The sequence below is a fragment of the Doryrhamphus excisus genome, linkage group LG2 (assembly GCF_037039965.1).
Source record: "Doryrhamphus excisus strain RoL-2023G ecotype Guam linkage group LG2, RoL_Dexc_Guam_v1.1, whole genome shotgun sequence".
NCBI lineage: Eukaryota > Metazoa > Chordata > Actinopteri > Syngnathiformes > Syngnathidae > Doryrhamphus > Doryrhamphus excisus.
The window spans coordinates 19,368,268-19,386,335 of NC_136358.1; the positions used below are offsets into that span (position 1 = coordinate 19,368,268).

Consider the following 18,068-nt stretch of genomic DNA (forward strand, 5'->3'; position numbering starts at 1 on the left):
GACGGTCAAATTACATTTGGAAAAACACCCTATTAAAAAAACAGTGTCATTTTGAAAAATATATATATATAAAAAAAATAAATAATAAATGATACATTTTAAAAAATTATAAAATAAATAAAATAAATATTAAATTATATTAGAAACTTTGGTACTTCGGTATGTGACAAAAATAAAATAAAATTAAAAAAATATATATTTGGAAAGCAGAAAGTGAACAAATGTAACAGTTACTGATTGTAAAAGTACCAGATGGAGGGGTAGGATTTAATAAGCTTTGCTTCTTCCTACTCCTTTTGGACATGTGGAACTGTGAACTGATTATGGGATGCACTCAATTGTAGTCTGATGCATGTTCAAATGAAATTAAACCATTACTATTACTAAATTACAGTATTATGACTGAGCACGCAATATTGTTTCCATCAAAATTAAATGTAAAAAAAATGTAAAAAAAAATTCCCATTTAAATTAAAAACACTTTCCCCTGTTAAAAATAAATTAAAGATTAACTAACTACTAAAATTCCCTTTTTGTGTGTAATACAAAATTTCCACTAAAAATATGTTAAAAATGAAATACATTTAAAAACATAAATTTAAAAAATTAAGTACAATAAAATTACAAAAACTATATTGCGACCAAAATCTTAAACTGTATTATGGAAAGCAGGAAGTGAACAAATGTAACAGTTACTGATTGTAAAAGTACCAGATGGAGGGGTAGGATTTAATAAGCTTTGCTTCTTCCTACTCCTTTTGGACATGTGGAACTGTGAACTGATTATGGGATGCACTCAATTGTAATCTGATGCATGTTCAAATGAAATTATCCATTACCATAAAATAAGATGTTTATAACGATTTGTGATGAAATATCGGTTAGAACTTAATCACTGACCTGCTATGTTATTCATTGCGCTTGAACACTGGGGGCCCTTTTTTTACAAGGAGAAATGAAGCATCATGACTTGACTCACTGAGTGTCAGGAAGTGACTAACAAGTGCAGGACAGAGGCGTTTGCTTGTCCCTATCGCGATGACGCAGCCGAGACAAGGTCTTTCAGCAGTGACCGGTGGACCCTCTCCGGACTTCGCCTTGGTCCGGGTGATGACGGCTCACCTGGGAAGTAGCGAGCCAGCCCGGTGGCGGAACCAAACACCTGCCACAGGAGAGACGGGTCCTCCTCCTTGTTTTTACGGAAGACCTCCTCCAGGGCTTCGGTCCAGTTGAGCTCATTGAGGATGATGGTGGCTGCAACACACAAAACGTTGATACAGTAAATAAACACACAGACGACCAAGCGTCCAAGTCCAAGCGGTTGAGTGAAGTCACAGCAGTGTTATGACACTAATTAGGTGACGGCGAGTGAAGCGGCGAGATGCGGGAGCGTTACATCTGCTGGCTGACAACAACCGTCAGTGCTCCGTCTGTGCGGCAACGACGACGACACCATCACAGCTACTTCTACTGCTGCACTCTACAGGCCATTTAAAAAGCCTGTCACATGATCTTAAATCCTGGAGACGAGAAAGAAACATGACTTTGCTACAGGCTAAAAAAAAAAAAAAAAAGGAGCTGCCGCCCATCAGCTGATTAGAAGACGCTGGAAGAAATCCAGCTCTTTGCAAGGACACGACTGGAAGCTCCAGCACTTCATCAGAGAGTGGCCACCATCAGTGCGAGGAACTTTGAATGGGTTTGGTGTGGAAGAACAGCATGTCAGTCACAGCACGCATGTTTAACCAATCACATTCATCTGCATCAGTGACCTCTGACCTCACAAATGCAAAAAAATATTGGCAGAAGAACGAGCAGGAACAACCTCCATATTGTTTTGCATATATTTGCATATTTTTGGAGCTCAATGCTAACACCAGCAGAAAAATAGCACAGAGTTGCTTGGAGCTAAATGCTAACATTAGTACAGAAAAAAGTATTGGGAGCTAAATGGTAACATTGGTACAGAAAAAAGGCATTGGGAGCTAAATGCTAACTTTAGTACAGAAAAAGGCATTGGGAGCTAAATGCTAACTTTAGTACAGAAAAAGGCATTGGGAGCTAAATGCTAGCATTAGTACAGAAAAAGGCATTAGGAGCTAAATGCTAACATTAGTACAGAAAACGGTATTGGGAGCTAAATGCTAACATTAGTACAGAAAAAGGCATTGGGCGCTAAATGCTAACATTACTACAGAAAAAGGCATTGGGAGCTAAATGCTAACATTAGTACAAAAAAGGCATTGGAAGCTAAATGCTAGCATTAGTACAGACAAAGGTATTTGGAGCTAAATGCTAGCATTAGTACAAAAAAAGGCATTGGGAGCTAAATGCTAACATTAGTACAGAAAAAGGCACTGGGAGCTAAATGCTAACATTACAGAAAAATGCATTGGGAGCTAAATGCTAACATTACAGAAAAATGCATTGGGAGCTAAATGCTAACATTAGTACAGAAAAAGGCATTGGGAGCTAAATGCTAACACTAGTACAGAAAAAGGCATTTGGAGCTAAATGCTAACACTAGTACAGAAAAAGGCATTGGGAGCTAAATGCTAACATTAGTACAGAAAAAGGCATTGGGAGCTAAATGCTAGCATTAGTTCAGAAAAAGGCATTGGGAGCTAAATGCTAACACGAATACAAAAAAGAGCATTGGGAGCTAAATGCTAACATTAGTACGGAAAAAGGCATTGGGAATTAATGCTAACATTAGTTCGGAAAAAAGCATTGGGCGCTAAATGCTAACATTAGTAAGGAAAAAGGCATTGGGAGTTAAATGCTAACATTAGTACAACATTTGTATGTTTCTGTCGCTACTGTTGACATTTGGCCCTTGCCATCTCTCTAAAATTAGCGTTGAGCTGCAAGCATCATCAAGTTATCGTACAGTGCGTCATGTGACAGCAGGTGGGCGGTCTTTGGGTGTAGTTGGGTGCTCTCCTTCTTTCAATATCTTGCTGTCTCCGTGGGGACATATTGATAGCACTCAGGCGAGGCTGTGTTGCCATGGTAACCAGTGTGGCTGTCAAGAAGACGTCCGCTAACTGGATTTACGAGGACTTTGTCTAGACCAGGCTGGCGTCCTTGTGGCTTTTTTTCCCCCTCGTCTCCCACTTTCCTCGCACATCACCATGCTACCGTCTTTCATCAATGCTAAGCCTATTAATACACTTGACCCCTCCCTCCCCGGCCCCCCCGCGCTGATTGGGTTCCATGTTCCCAATTGGACGAAGCAGAGTGTTAACGTGTTCACCGATCCCGTCCTCCGTCCTCTCATTCGTTAAGCCGGCGGCCCTCTGGGCGGCCGATGTGAGGCCCGCCCGTGTGATGGCCGCTTGCGTGGACGCTGTGTGGCACCTGTCAGGACGAGACGCTCGCACACGGTGACGCGCCGCGATACTGCGACACTGCGCGTGTGTACGCCGCCTCCCCTCGGCTGAGCTCACGGCATTGAAATATATATTTTTTTCCACTTTTTTTTTTTTTCCTGGATCCGTGTCCTGATTCATTTGTGGCCGCATTGCTGAGCACACTTTTGGGATGGACGTATCGGGACACCTGACACCTACAGGAAGTCAAACAGCTTCCACTCTTACGTATTAGTACACGTAGTATCAGTGTTCAGAAAGAAAATATATTGGCATTTATTTTCTCCTGCCAATGTTAGCATTTTCTGTACTAAAGTTAGCATTTAGCTCCCAATGCCTTTTTCCGTACTAATCTTAGCTTTTAGCTCCCAATGCCTTTTTCTGTACTAATGTTAGCATTTAGCTCCCAATGCCTTTTTCTGTCCTAATGTTACCATTTAGCTTCCAATGCCTTTTTTTGTACTAATGTTAGCATTTAGCTCCCAATGCCTTTTTTGTACTAATGTTAGCATTTAGCTCCCAATGCCTTTTTCTGTACTAATGTTAGCATTTAGATCCCAATGCCTTTTTGCGTACTAATCTTAGCTTTTTCTGTACAAATGTTAGCATTTAGCTCCAAACGGCTTTTTCTGTACTAATGTTAGCATTTAGCTCCCGATGCCTTTTTCTGTACTAATGTTAGCATTTAGCTCCCGATGCCTTTTTCTGTAGTAATGTTAGCATTTAGCTCCCGATGCCTTTTTCTGTACTAATGTTAGCATTTAGCTCCCAGTGCCTTTTTCTGTACTAATGTTAGCATTTATCCCCAACCAACTCTTTGCAAATACTGGTGTAGCATTTCAATTCAAACATCACTGTTTGTTTCCAATGTTAGCTCAAATTTAGCTCAACATTAGTGTCAACATTAGCATGCTAGTGACAAAGTTTCAAACAAATCCTTCCTGCTTTTTTTGTAACTTTTTGTTGATTTTTCCTGTAGTGGGGTAGCAGGCACAGGAACAGTGACGTAGCTGGAAAAGCCATTAGCCTATAGCGCTTAACATTGCATACGATTTCATGCTGCATTCAAATGATGTCGTGACAAAAAGTGCCGGACTAAAAAAAAAAAAAGGGAGGTGATTAAGAAAAAAGGAATGAGGTTTAAATATGGAAACGAGATCAAGAGTCAAGCTAATGAATCAAATTCTGCTGTCGTCCATCGGTGTAAAAATAAATCATGCCTAGCTAGCTTTTACTGTGCGGCAATTAGATGATACAGCAGATGGACTTCAATTTGGATATATCAATCCGGGGGGGGTCAAGGAGGTCTCTGTGTAGACAGGAAGTGTGCAAGGAACGACACTCACAGCCCTCGTATATGTCGGTGGGGATGTGGACGGCCGTGGTGTTGTACGACACCAGACGTTTGAAGTCCGGGTCCACGTGGAAGTCCTCGGGGACGTAGCGGTTTTTCTTCTCCGTCTGGTTGAGCTGCACAGAGAAAGATTAGTTAGAAAATATGTCGTCCCAATGTTCGATTCCCGGGTCTTGTCTGTGTTGTCTGATAATGTTGAAAACATGATTACCTGCCAATGATGCCTTTTCAGGAAATCAGTTTTTTCAGGCTTCTGATTGGCTGTGTTGCAGCACCACTTGATGCTTTTGCATGCATTTTACACCATGGGAATGCGTTGGATTTACGGTAGCTACACAATTTAAACTAAATGCTAACATTAATGGATGGAAATGAGATACTTGATAGCATACAAATGTAAAAAAACTCTAATTTCTTTAAGCAGTGTGGAATTATATTATCAATTTCAATTAATTACCGTGTCTTTTCCTGGAAATTACTCGCCTCAGATTTTTTATATAGTATATAAATAATTGAATAAAAATGCTAATGTGAATGGTTGAAAATAAACGGAGATGTTTGACGCTAGATGCTAACATAAGCATAGAACAAGCACTCGCTTGTTGGGAGCTAAAAAAGGCACATTTCTTAGAGCAGTTTTGCATTATATTCCAATTTTAATGAATTATGGTATATTAATAAAATAATAAAAAATAATACAATAAAATATATAAATAAAATAAATAATTTCATAAATACAATTTTATAAATAAAATAATAATAGTAATAAATAAATAAAGTTTGGCATTATATTCCAATTTAAATGAATGATGGTATCTTAATCAAATAATAAAAAATAATACAATAAAATATATAAATAAAATAATTTCATAAATACAATTTTATAAATAAAATAATAATAGTAATAAATAAATAAAGTTTGGCATTATATTCCAATTTCAATGAATTATGGTATCTTAATCAAATAATAAAAAATAATACAATAAAATATATAAATAAAATAAATAATTTCATAAATACAATTTTATAACTAAAATAATAATAGTAATAAATAAATAAAGTTTGGCATTATATTCCAATTTCAATTAATTGTGGTATCTTAATAAAATAATAATACAAAATAAAATAAAATAAATAATTTTATAAATACAATTTTATAAATAAAACAATAATAGTAATAAAAAAACAAAAATGTGTACTTACGTCATCTTTGGCATTGTAGTAGACAATTTTGTCAGCCTGAAAAGAAGAAGACAATGTTGGTGAAACCTTCTCTAAACGCTTTTTATCAGCTTGGAAAGAAAAGAACCAAAATATGAATTAGACGTTCTCGCCAAGCCCCTGGGGGGGGGATATCACATTAGAGTAGATAGATGACACCCACACAATAATATCCTGCCTCCGACGATCCACGATGGAAGCTGGATAATTAACTTTTAATGGAAAATGCATGATGAGTGCTTTTGATTTTTTATTTTTTTTTTAGCGCTAATACGATGAAATGAAGCGATCGTCCCTTCTCACCTCGCTGTTGTCCTGCCAGTCATGGTCCATTTGGAAGTGTTCCGCCTCTGTTGCCAGCCTCTATAATAAAAGACGGCGATAAATTCAATGATTAGTTACTATTAATACACAGTATATTATACAGCTGTAAATTAGGACTCTATAAGTAGGCAAATTGAACCCTCCCCCATTGCAGGTCCTAATGATTTGGTTAATGGGTTTATAATAGGCCCAGTGTTTAATCTGTACCTGGTCCACAAAGGCACCGTACTATTAATTTCCCAAGAGAGCTGTCAAATCCCACTCCCTTCCTGGTGACTTGAACGCCACACAGGTCTCCTGGCTCATGAGGAAGAGGAGTAGTGGTTAAAAATAGGAAATAAATGAAGAAAAATAAAGTAGAGACAATGAATTATTCAATCAGTCGTAGTGTGAAATGAAACAAGACATGGTCAAGGATCACGCAGTGAGTCGGCGGACCTCAAACACGAAACCCCGCAGCGCTTTTCATTTCTTCCCACACTCATGAAGCCACTTATAACAACAACATGGAGAATTATTCCACTGGTGATGACAAAGACACAGTCACAACAAAAGAGCATCCTCGTTGAGAAAAAGTTGCATAATTCATTTGTGCCAAGTCCCTCGCCCGCCCCGGTCTCGTCGCCGCACACGTCCCATCCCGTCAAGTCAACAATGTCTGCCTCTCGGCTCAGCCGGACGCTTTAATTGTGCTAAAATGCTAAGACGCCACGCGGCTTCTCCAAAAGACTCAAGCAGCGTTAAGGCGGGAGTCTAAAAAAAAAAAAAAAAAAATGCTATCACGCTACATTATGTGCTGACCTTTGACCCCTACAACATCCCTGAAGCATCTTCTCAAAAAATGGTTGTAACACCTGGAAAAGTTCTTATATTTATTTATAAAAATATATACTATTTTAATCAAATACTAGAATAAAACTGACAAATTATATGTATTTATTTAATGGACAATATAAATAAAATAAAAAATTAAATTAAAATAAAAAATATGATATGTATATAAAAATATATAAAATAAAAAAGTAAAATAAAATAAAAATACGATATATATATATATCATATTTTTATTTTAATTTAATTTTTTATTTTAAAAATGTATCGTATTTTTAAAATAAAAAATTTAATTAAAATATAATAAAAAATATGATATATTTATATATATCATATTTTTTATTTTAATTTAATATATATATATATCGTATTTTTTTATTTTAATTTAATTTTTTATTTTAAAAATACAATGCATTTTTGGCCTTGTGAGACTTATACTCCGGAGCGACTTATCATCCAGAAAATACTATATATATATATATATATATATATATATATATATCGTATTTTTTAAATAAAAAATTTAATTTAAAAAAATACTATAAAAATACTATATATATATAAAAGACACCACAAGGATGCAGAACACAATGTGCATTCATACACTGCAAAATTACACTTTGAAAAATTAGCGAAAAAGTAAACCGTGCTGTAGCGAGGGAACACTAAATTTGAATAGAATGAAGGTAGCAGTGTATTCAAGATGAGATATGACACATATAGATATATTCCCTAAAAGCACAAATCACAGAGGTGGCGTTAAGAATGTGCTCCCGTGTTTCAAACGCTCTCTAAGAGGTTTTTCCATGCACGTAAACAGAAAACCCATCCACCTTCTTTCATCCCAACAGCTGCCACCTGTTTAGCGATGTGCTCGGGAGACCAAAACACGAGCATCTGCTGTTGATGACTGGCAACATGTTCGCTGCGTCGCTCCCGTTGTGGGATGTTGGGATGGGGACACGCTCACTCGCACGGTAATCAACACTGTTCACAATTTAGACATAAAATCAAGAGACTGGCGCTAAAGTCAGATGCACGAGCGTGCGACGTGAACATGTGGTGCTCGTGTGCGAGCGCAGCCCGTGATTAAGGCGTTAACGGCGGCGTCTCATGACTCACGGTGTCACTTTAATAAGGCACTCTTGCAACAGCCAGATCAGTGATCCTCTGTAATTATGCGCCACTACACAAGGCTTTCAACGCTTAGAGGGCCGTTAGTCAAGTGACATCCTAATGAACATGAAAGTGCAGCGGAGGGAACTTTAACAGCCAAGAGAGGGATTCGGTCTGTTTAGGATGTTGCTAGGCGACCGGGGCGTCATGGTAACCCAGAGATGAAGAGGCGTTCCATCAATGGAAGCAACAGGAGAGGCTGAAGCTGGTTTTTTTTTTGGGTCATCTACCGACTCCTTAAAATAACCCCAATCGTCACTTAAAGAGCTGGATCTTCAGCTGTCTCATCTCCATTGTCTGGACGGGGTCGAGCGGCTCAGTCTGGGCACTCCTGGAAGGCGGCCATGTCCTTGGGAAATGTCCTGATGAGCGCTTAGCAACTAGCCATATTCCACTGGGCGGAGATAACCGCAGAGCCATCAAAGTGTACTGGATAAGAGGAGATGTTTAATAATAAATGGCGACAGAGTCACAGGAGTCAAGAGGTGGCCTGGATATCTGTGTCCACATCCACAGAGATGCGCAGGTCAAAGTGATGGAACTAAATGGCCCGAATGCGTCACAGTGTTTGTCTGTAATTACAAAAAAAGCTAGGTAACATAAATACGATAGCAAAGCAGTTGACGGAAGTTAGCGTCTTCTTAGGATTCGGCTAAAAATGCCCACCACATCACAGAGAGATGCTAAAGCCCCGAGTGGATGGGATCATTTTGTGGGCTTCTAACTATAAACATTAGCATTCACCACAAGAACTGCTAACTAGAAATGCTATCATTCACCATCAGAACTCTGAGTTGAACTGTTAGCATACCTCATGAAAACGGCTAACGAGAAATGTTAGCATTTACCATGACAACTGCCGAGTAGACATGTTTGCGTTCCCAATGAAAACTGCTAACTAGAAATATTAGCGTTCCCCGTGACAACAGCTAACTAGAAATATTAGCATTCCCTGTGACAACTGCTAACTAGAAATATTCGCATTCTCCGTGACAACAGCTAACTAGAAATGTTAGCATTCCCTGTGACAACAGCTAACTAGAAATATTAGCATTCCCAGTGACAACAGCTGACTAGAAATCTTAGCATTCCCCGTGACAACTGACTAGAAATATTAGCGTTCCCCATGACAACAGCTAACTTGAAATATTAGCATTCCCCATGACAACTGCTAACTAGAAATATTAGCATTCCAAATGACAACTGCTAACTGGAAATATTAGTATTCTCCGTGACAACAGCTAACTAGAAATATTAGCATTCCCCATGACAACTGCTAACTAGAAATATTAGCATTCCCCAGGACAACTGCTAAATAGAAATATTAGCATTCCCTATGACAACTGCTAACTAAAAATGTTAGCATTCCCCGTGACAACAGCTAACTAGAAATGTTAGCATTCCCCGTGACGACAGCTAACGAGAAATATTTAGCATTCCAAATGACAACTGCTAAGTGGAAATATTAGCATTCCCCATGACAACTGCGAACGAGAAGTATTAGAATTCCCCATGACAACTGCGAACGAGAAGTATTAGAATTCCCCATGACAACAGCTAACTAGAAATATTAGCGTTCCCCGTGACAACCTCTAACTAGAAATATTAGCATTCCCCGTGATAACAGCTAACTAGAAATATTAACATTCCCCATGACAACTGCTAACTGGCTAATTTGGCGTTTATGAATAAAACCGCTACCTTGAAATCTTAGCGTTGCCCATGAGAACTATGAATAGAAATGTTCGCATTCCCTATGAGAACTTCTAATTAGAGATGTTAGCATGTCCCATGACAATGGCTAACTAGAAATGTTTGCGTTCCCAATGAGAGCCGCTAACAAGGAATGAAAATGCTGGGCTAGGTTGAGTCGTCAGTAGTCAGTGAGGTAACCATGGAAGCAGGCCATCGGGCTTTCCATTGGTTGTCCCGATGGTCAAGTCAAGTCCAATTTACTGCCGTCTCCGCATGGACTTGGACTCACCTTCAGGGCTTTGGAGCGATTTTGCAGCAGCCTCTCGATGTTCCCGGCGGCCGTGGCCACCAGCTGCCGGGCGTTGTTGGACTCCACGCTGAAGTGCGTCTGGTGGTTTTTATAGATCTGATGAGGAAGGAGTGAAGGTCAGATGTTGTTTGACGTTTCTACAAAACTTTGCGGAGTGGTGGTACATGTGAGGATGAACAAATTTGGTGTGAGTATGGATACAAGAATCTAACCGTCCATTTGATGTTTGACTGAGCCGGGTCATCGAAGCGCCATGTGAGCTTACGTTATAACGATAATAATAATCACAAAAGAATAGACATTTACTGCGCATATGTGGAATATCCCGTGAAATCACAAATGCCAAACAGCCAATTATTTTGCAGCCTGAAGGTCTTTTTCTTCAATGTCCGACATCCAAGTGAACATCGTATCGGTTCTCCTCGAGGCATTGCTTTAGTACAAGAACAATATTAAAAGGGCACTGCTATGTATTTTCCTGGAAGATACTGTACATGTTACTGCTCCGGTTCGGTTTGTTCAGTTTTCCAAGACAATTTAGTGCGGTTTTGGGTAACGGTCTGATGCTAGTAACTAGAGCGAACAGCTGCCATGATGGTTTTTAAGGCTGGCTTTGGAGAATGTTCACCAAGCAGGGTACCACCAACTTTCCCTATGATATCTGAGGTTTAGCAAGAGAGTTTGTTCATTTTTTTTTATATATAAACCTTGCTAGGTCAAACGATATTCAATTTTGCTTTCATGTTAAAATTTTATTACGATCTGATTTGATAGAAAACAAACACATTTTGAAAATAACATTTAGCATCAAATCACAAGAAAATTAAGATACGTTAACGTTCACCACGAGAACCGCTAACTACAAATGTTAGCATTCACCGTGATAAGTGCTAGCAAGCAATGTTAGTGTTAGCCGACAGAAGTGTTACAAAAATGGCAGCATTCACCACGAGAACTGCTAACTAGAACTGCTAACGAGAACTGCTAACTAGCAATGGTATTGTTAGCTAGGAAAACAATTACATGTAAGTAGAAATGGTAGCATTCACAGAGAGAACGTCTAACTAGAAATGTGAGTGTACAACTTGAGAATCTGCACATTATTATTAGCTCTTGGACAAGGTGAGCGCTTGCAGAGTGCATTAGCATTAGCGCTAATGAGAAACTCCATTTAATGGAAGGATTCAAGTAAGGTCATCCAAAGACGGCGTCCAGACTCACCTGAATGAGACTTTGGATGCCGCTCGCCTTGTCTGTTAGCGTGATCAAGTCCTTTTGCATCTGGTCCACCCATTCTTTTATCCTGCGGACGCACATAAGCGTTCAATTAGTTAATTGGCAATAGAAGGTGTCAATCATGGAATGACTACATTAAAGTGTTGATGTATGAAATAATAATCATGTTTAGTCATGAGTGAATAGGCTGCACGAGCTGTGCATTAAGACGGGCGTTATTCATAGACGGACGTATGAGTGTCACACCCTGGAGGGGTTGGGGGGGACAAATGTATTCCACTCAAAAAAAATGGGACAGAGAAAGACAACACTTGACAGAACCCATGAGCAAATGTACATGTTTACATTGTGTTGTGTTGGGACATCAACGGCAGACGTGCTAGCATTGCTGGCTTATCACAACAAACAAACTAATCCAATGCTTTTAGTTGTTGTTTGTTTCCTATGCCAGAAAACTGTTGGTTGGCAATTATGAAATTTTCTAACAAGAAACATTAGCTTTCACAATGAGTAAAAAAAGTAAAAAAAAATAAAATATGTTAGCAGTTGACATGATCAATTTTAAATAGACATGCCAGTCCGCTAACTAGAAACGTCAAGCTATTTCCTGGTGTTCCACAAATAGAGTGCAAATAGAAATAATTGAAATAGGCTTCTTAGCAAGTGGGTGTTGCTGGTGACTCAGCGAGAAACGTGCGAGGGCCAAGAGGCTAGCGGTTCTCACGCTCGGCCGACTCTCATATGGCCACCGTGGAGTCTGCCAGCAACGTAGCGACTCGCTCTCAGAGGAAGGAATTCCGATGTAAAAAAGAGTGGAACAAGACTGGGCTGGTTTTCCTTGGGTGTTCTCTTACTGTAACAAGCTCCGCATTCTTGGCGGCGCTGAGGAAGTTATGCAAGCGGTGTTGATGCTTATGAGTGGATGCGGCTAATTAGTGTTCTCCGCAGCCTTTAGACGCTTTCTAAGTGCTTTCAACGTTTTATTTGGTGTGCGGCGTTATGTGCTGACAGGACGTTCCACACTGTTCTATCAGCAGCGAGCAGCTGTCCCTGGCAAAAGGCTAAATATGTCCGTCTCACGTTACACTGGATTTGCTTTAAATAAGACAACACGGCCCTTCAGGGCTCCTGTGTCAAAGTCCCCCCCCCCCCCCCCTTCCTGACGCTACGGCAGGTCAAGAGGTTGTCACGCTGTATGCCGTGGGGTGGGGGCCAGGGTTGGATGGAGGTTGGGCGAGAGGTTAATTTTCTTTATGGAAGGGCTCATGTATTTTTTATTCTAAGCTGATAGATTGTTTTCACTGGAGCTATGGAAAAGAAACAAAAACACGGGGGCACTTCTTGTCACCACTTCGGCTAGCAGTTGTCACGCTGAGTGCTAACGACTTTCGCTAATAGTTCTCATGACGTTTATCCAAACTTTTTTTTTTTTAGCTATTACAGGTTCTAATTAGGAACGCTAAAAAGGTCACAGCTGTAGATATAGTAGCTCACAATATCAATATTCTACTATTACATTATATCATGATATCGACCACTTAGCACATTAAGATACCTTTCAGTATCTATCCATATTGTACCATTCGAAATATTGTATATTTATTCATATTTATTTACAATATTGTACTTTTAGAGATATTACGATATCTCACAATATTGATATCTATATACCAGGATATAGACCAATTAGAGATATGACGGTATCTACAATACTGATATTGTACCATGAACGATATCACAATATGGATATTGTGCCATTAGCAATAACAAATATCAAAATTGTACCATTAGAGATATCACAATATCGATATTGTACTATTACAGATATTATGATACCCCACAATATTGACATGGTAGTATAATTCGAGAAATCACAACATTGACCATTAGAGATATCACAATATCAATATTATACCATTAGCGATATTGCAATTTGAACATATTGATATTTATCATTAGAAATATTGTTATATTGACATTGTCCAATTAGCGATATCACAGTACTTCACATTATTGATATTGTACCATTAGCGATATCGCAATTTGAACATATTGATATTAATCACTAGAAATATTGTTATATTGACATTGTCCAATTAGTGATATCACAGTACTTCACATTTTCGATATTGTACCGTTAGCGATATCGCAATTTGAACATATTGATATGAATCACTAGAAATATTGTTATATTGACATTGTCCAATTAGCAATATCACAGTACTTCACATTTTCGATATTGTACCGTTAGCGATATCACAATTTGAACATATTGATATTAATCACCAGAAATATTGTTATATTGACTTTGTCCAATTAGCGATATCACAGTACTTCACATTTTCAATATTGTACCGTTAGCGATATCGCAATTTGAACATATTGATATTAATCACTAGAAATATTGTTATATTGACATTGTCCAATTAGCGATATCACAGTCCCTCACAATATCAATACTGTACCATCAGAGATATTACAATATCAATATTGTAGCATTAGCAGTCATGCAATGTTGTGGCTATTTACCATAATTCTGTATGTATGCTAATAATATAATAATCAGTTACTTCCAGTCCCTCTGTAGTTTCTGAAAATGTTAGGTTTCTCAATATTTTCAATAATTCTATTTGATATTATGACTGTCAGTTATTGACCTTCCAAAGGCTCCAATACATCCGACACCGAGAGCACCCAAACACTCTTCCTTAGCTCGTCCTGACGTGGTTTGCCACCCCCCCCTTCCCGTGTATCCATCTTTCACTCTGCTCACTGTCACTTCCTACTGTGCTCCAGAGACGATACCACAGGGATGAGCGCCCTGTCACCTCCGCACAGAGCCGCCAACGTCGCTACGCATCCATCCACTTAGCCGCTCTCTTCCCAAAAAAAAACACACACACACACACACACACTAGTGTATCCAGTGTGTATAAGTAGACAGATTACAGCCAATCCAGCCCCTCTTTGGAGAAAATGTCCAATTAAGGTAAACGCTATGGCAGCATGTTCCCCAAATGGCTCCAAAAAGCCTCTATTAAACAATTCCAGTCTCGCCACTACCACTCCATTATGGTGGGAGCCTGGGGGTTGGGGGGGGGGTCTCCACAAAGCCATCACTGGCTGTCGAGGGCCCACTTTGCTCAGCAACACACCTGGGCAATTTTCCTATGATATTTCAGCACTTCATGGCCGCTTCAGCACTTTTACAGATTATGTGTACACTTCACTGAAAATAAAAAAAAAAGTCCTCAAAAAAACAAAACGGTTCTCATGGCAGTACCTCACAGCCACATGGAAATTCCCAGGAAACTTTCCACTGGGTTGTTACCACGGCAACGTGGGCACTCCGCTCACAGCTGCAGCGCAGGAAGCGCATCTATAGACTTTTACATAACAAGCATGGCCACCCTTATTTACCTTGGAATTCATTTTACAACTTCAAAAAAAATCTTCTGTGTTGTTTGTACGATTTTGCGCTCTTATTTGTCATGAAAGTGTAAAAAAAAACAACTAAACTTAACGTCGCTAACCTTCCCATCCACGAGTTTTAGCGTCCTTGTTAGCATTGCATTGCGTTTTAGCCGTACTGATGACATGCGCTCTTCAGTTCACTTCCTGTCGCCGTGTTTCGAGAGCCCCGCCCCCTCCTCCTCCTCCCGGTTCCAATGTTGTTGTGTTCACATAAAGTGCCTCCTCGCATTACCACGGTGGAGAAGATTGGCCGAGACAAGACAGCGAGCAGAGCGGCGTGGCTCTTTGGCTGAGCATGAAATCGACTTAGCCTTTAAAAAAAAACAAACCAGCGGTAGAAATGGACAGAATATCAAATGTATGAAAAGCGTAATATCATAACTATAGAATAAACAACATAGAACGCTTATTATAAGTTCTCACACCGGATGATGCTTAGATGCAAGATGGAGACGTAGGCAGACATGACATGAAGGGTGCATGGGTGTAGACGACCACGATGTATCTCACTAAATTGGTTACAAATGGGCAAAACCAAATCCAAAAGTATAGTGACTTAGTGGTGGTGGTGGGGGGTGGGGGGGTGGGGGGTCAGCCCACCACACCAGCCCGCCCGCCTGCCTTTGAGCCACGGATCAATCCACTTAGCGACCATGGAATATCTGCAAGTCTGACATCACCGCACTGAGGAGCATTAGGCAGAGTGCCATCATGGCTCCCCGCACCCCCATCACTGAGGACGCCACCACGCCCCTTGACGATCATCTAGAACCTCCAGATGATATTCACAATCTGCATTCGGCTGTCTAAGCACAACAGATATGTATGAACCATCTCTCTACAAAAATATCTTTGTACTGTCGATGACCTTTGACCTGTCAGGTCCTGAAAAAAATAGCTAAACTCTCCTGTCATATACGGGACCTTGGCTAGCGGAGTCGGTCCTTAAAAACAGCAGAGCACTCCTGTGATGTAGACCATCTTTGACTAGTCCATTCATTTTCTATGCTCACTTTGCGGGGGTTTGCTGGAGCCTATCCCAGCTGTCTCCAGACGAGAGGCGGGGTACACCCTATGGACTGGTCGCCAGCCAATCTTGACTAGCTAGGCTCCAAAAAAAACAGCAGTGTGCTCCTATCAAATAGAGGATCTATCACCAGCATTTTTGACAAGCTATATTAGATGATAAAAAACAGCAAAGCACTCATGTGACAGAGACATTTTTTTACGAGCTTGGTCCTAAAAAACAGCAACCTATTACTGTCAAATAGAGGATCCATCACCAGCATTTTTGACAAGCTATATTGGGTGATAAAAAACAGGAAAGCACTCATGTGACAGAGACAATTTTTTGCTAGCTTGGTCCTAAAAACAGCAACGTGCTACTGTCAAATAGAGGATCTATCACCAGCATTTTTGACAAGCTATATTAGATGATAAAAAACAGCAAGGCACTCATGTGACAGAGACAATTTTTTACTAGCTTGGTCCTAAAAAACAGCAGTGTGCTCCTGTCAAATAGAGGATCCATCACAAGCATTTTTGACAAGCTATATTAGATGATAAAAAACAGCAAAGCACTCATGTGACAGAGATATTTTTTTACTAGCTAGGTCCTAAAAAACAGCAACATATTACTGTCAAATAGAGGATCCATCACCAGCATTTTTTGTAGTATGTCCTTCAAAACAGTAGTGCACATTTGTCATATAGACCATCTTTGACTAGCTATATTAGGTGATAAAAAAACAGCAAAGCACTCATACAGAGACAATTTTTGACTAGCTTGGTCTTAAAAAACAGCAGAACACTCCTTTCATATAGACGATCTCGATAAGCTATTTTAGTAGGTCCCTAAAAACAGCAGTGCACTCCATTTTTTCTGGTCGGTCCTTTAAAAAAGCAACAGTTTTAACATACAGGTCATCTTTGACTGGCATTTTTTTGCATAAGGTCCTTAAAAACAGCAGAGTTCCCCTCCTCCTCAAATAGAGGATCTACATATGTAGAAGATCTTTGACCAGCGTGTTCATAGTCGCGCTTCTGTCAAATATCGGCTGTTCAGTACAACCGCAGAGGGTGTCTGTCAATAATAGAGGATCTTGGATTTAGCGGTTTCCAAACAGGAAGTACACAAACACATGATGGCAATCATAACTGCTGTGTTATTGTGATGATTGTGGAGAGAAGAGCGTCAAGCACGCAAAGGGTTGAGTTAAATCATGAAAAAAAGAACAAAGTTTGACACATTTGACACCCACCGCCCCCCCGTGGGTATGTATGTGTCACGCCGCAGAAAATAGCCCCCAAATATATCGGCTTTCACAAGTTGTGTTGCCAGGTTTGTTTTTTTTCTCCTTTTGATTGCCAGTGGCAATCACAAAAGACAACTCCAAAAAAACTGCAATACTACGATTAATACTGTGAGAAGATACTTTAGTACTCACATGTGCGCGTTGGGGAACTGTCCGGTGGACACGCAGGACACGCTGGAGAGTAGCAAAAGTACACACGCGCAGTAATCCATCGCTTTCTACAGATGAAAACCACGGGGAAAATATCCTAAAGAATAATAAAGATCCACAAATCCACGGCGTCGTCCTGCGTCTGCTTCTTCTTCGTCTCCTTCTGCTGCACACAAATCACATCAGCCCGCCCCCACTCCCACTCCCACTCCCACTCCCACCGGCTCGGTTACACTGTCATAAAAAGACCGGGAAAGGGGGGCGGTGTCACACACGGCCTCCAAATGTGGACATGTTGCCCTGCTCGTTCTTTACGGGCTCTTTTCCAACGCTTCCATCTTCTCATAAGTGCTTCTTGGATCGCCATATAGACTTCATATCACGCATGGCGCCACCTATACTAAAAGTGTCCACTAGAGGGCAGGGGGCCACAAAACGGCTTCACTTTGACTTCCGGTCCGAATGTCAATAATCCCTGCTATAGCGAATATCGCTCCCTCAACATATCCGCTTTTCAAATAACTATTATTTAATAACTGTTAACTATTTCGTGGCTGATTGTGTCATATTATAAGTCAAAAATATTGAAAGCCAAGTTATATTTAGTACTG

At 39.9% G+C, this 18,068-nt stretch overlaps 1 protein-coding gene across 1 annotated transcript in view; it reads right to left on the minus strand.

The window, feature by feature from the left end:
* Nucleotides 1-17,660, minus strand: part of LOC131132751 (voltage-dependent calcium channel subunit alpha-2/delta-1-like) — a 54,277-nt gene extending 36,617 nt beyond the window's left edge. Inside the window, exons 1-7 of the mRNA XM_058078664.2 lie at nt 17,440-17,660; nt 11,504-11,585; nt 10,262-10,378; nt 6,250-6,309; nt 5,929-5,964; nt 4,718-4,841; nt 1,123-1,254 (exon numbers count right to left, since the gene is read on the minus strand). Coding sequence (XP_057934647.2) covers nt 1,123-1,254; nt 4,718-4,841; nt 5,929-5,964; nt 6,250-6,309; nt 10,262-10,378; nt 11,504-11,585; nt 17,440-17,519 — 631 coding nt within the window. The 5' untranslated portion in view covers nt 17,520-17,660. The remainder of the gene's footprint in view (nt 1-1,122; nt 1,255-4,717; nt 4,842-5,928; nt 5,965-6,249; nt 6,310-10,261; nt 10,379-11,503; nt 11,586-17,439) is intronic.
* Nucleotides 17,661-18,068: the final 408 nt, after the last annotated feature.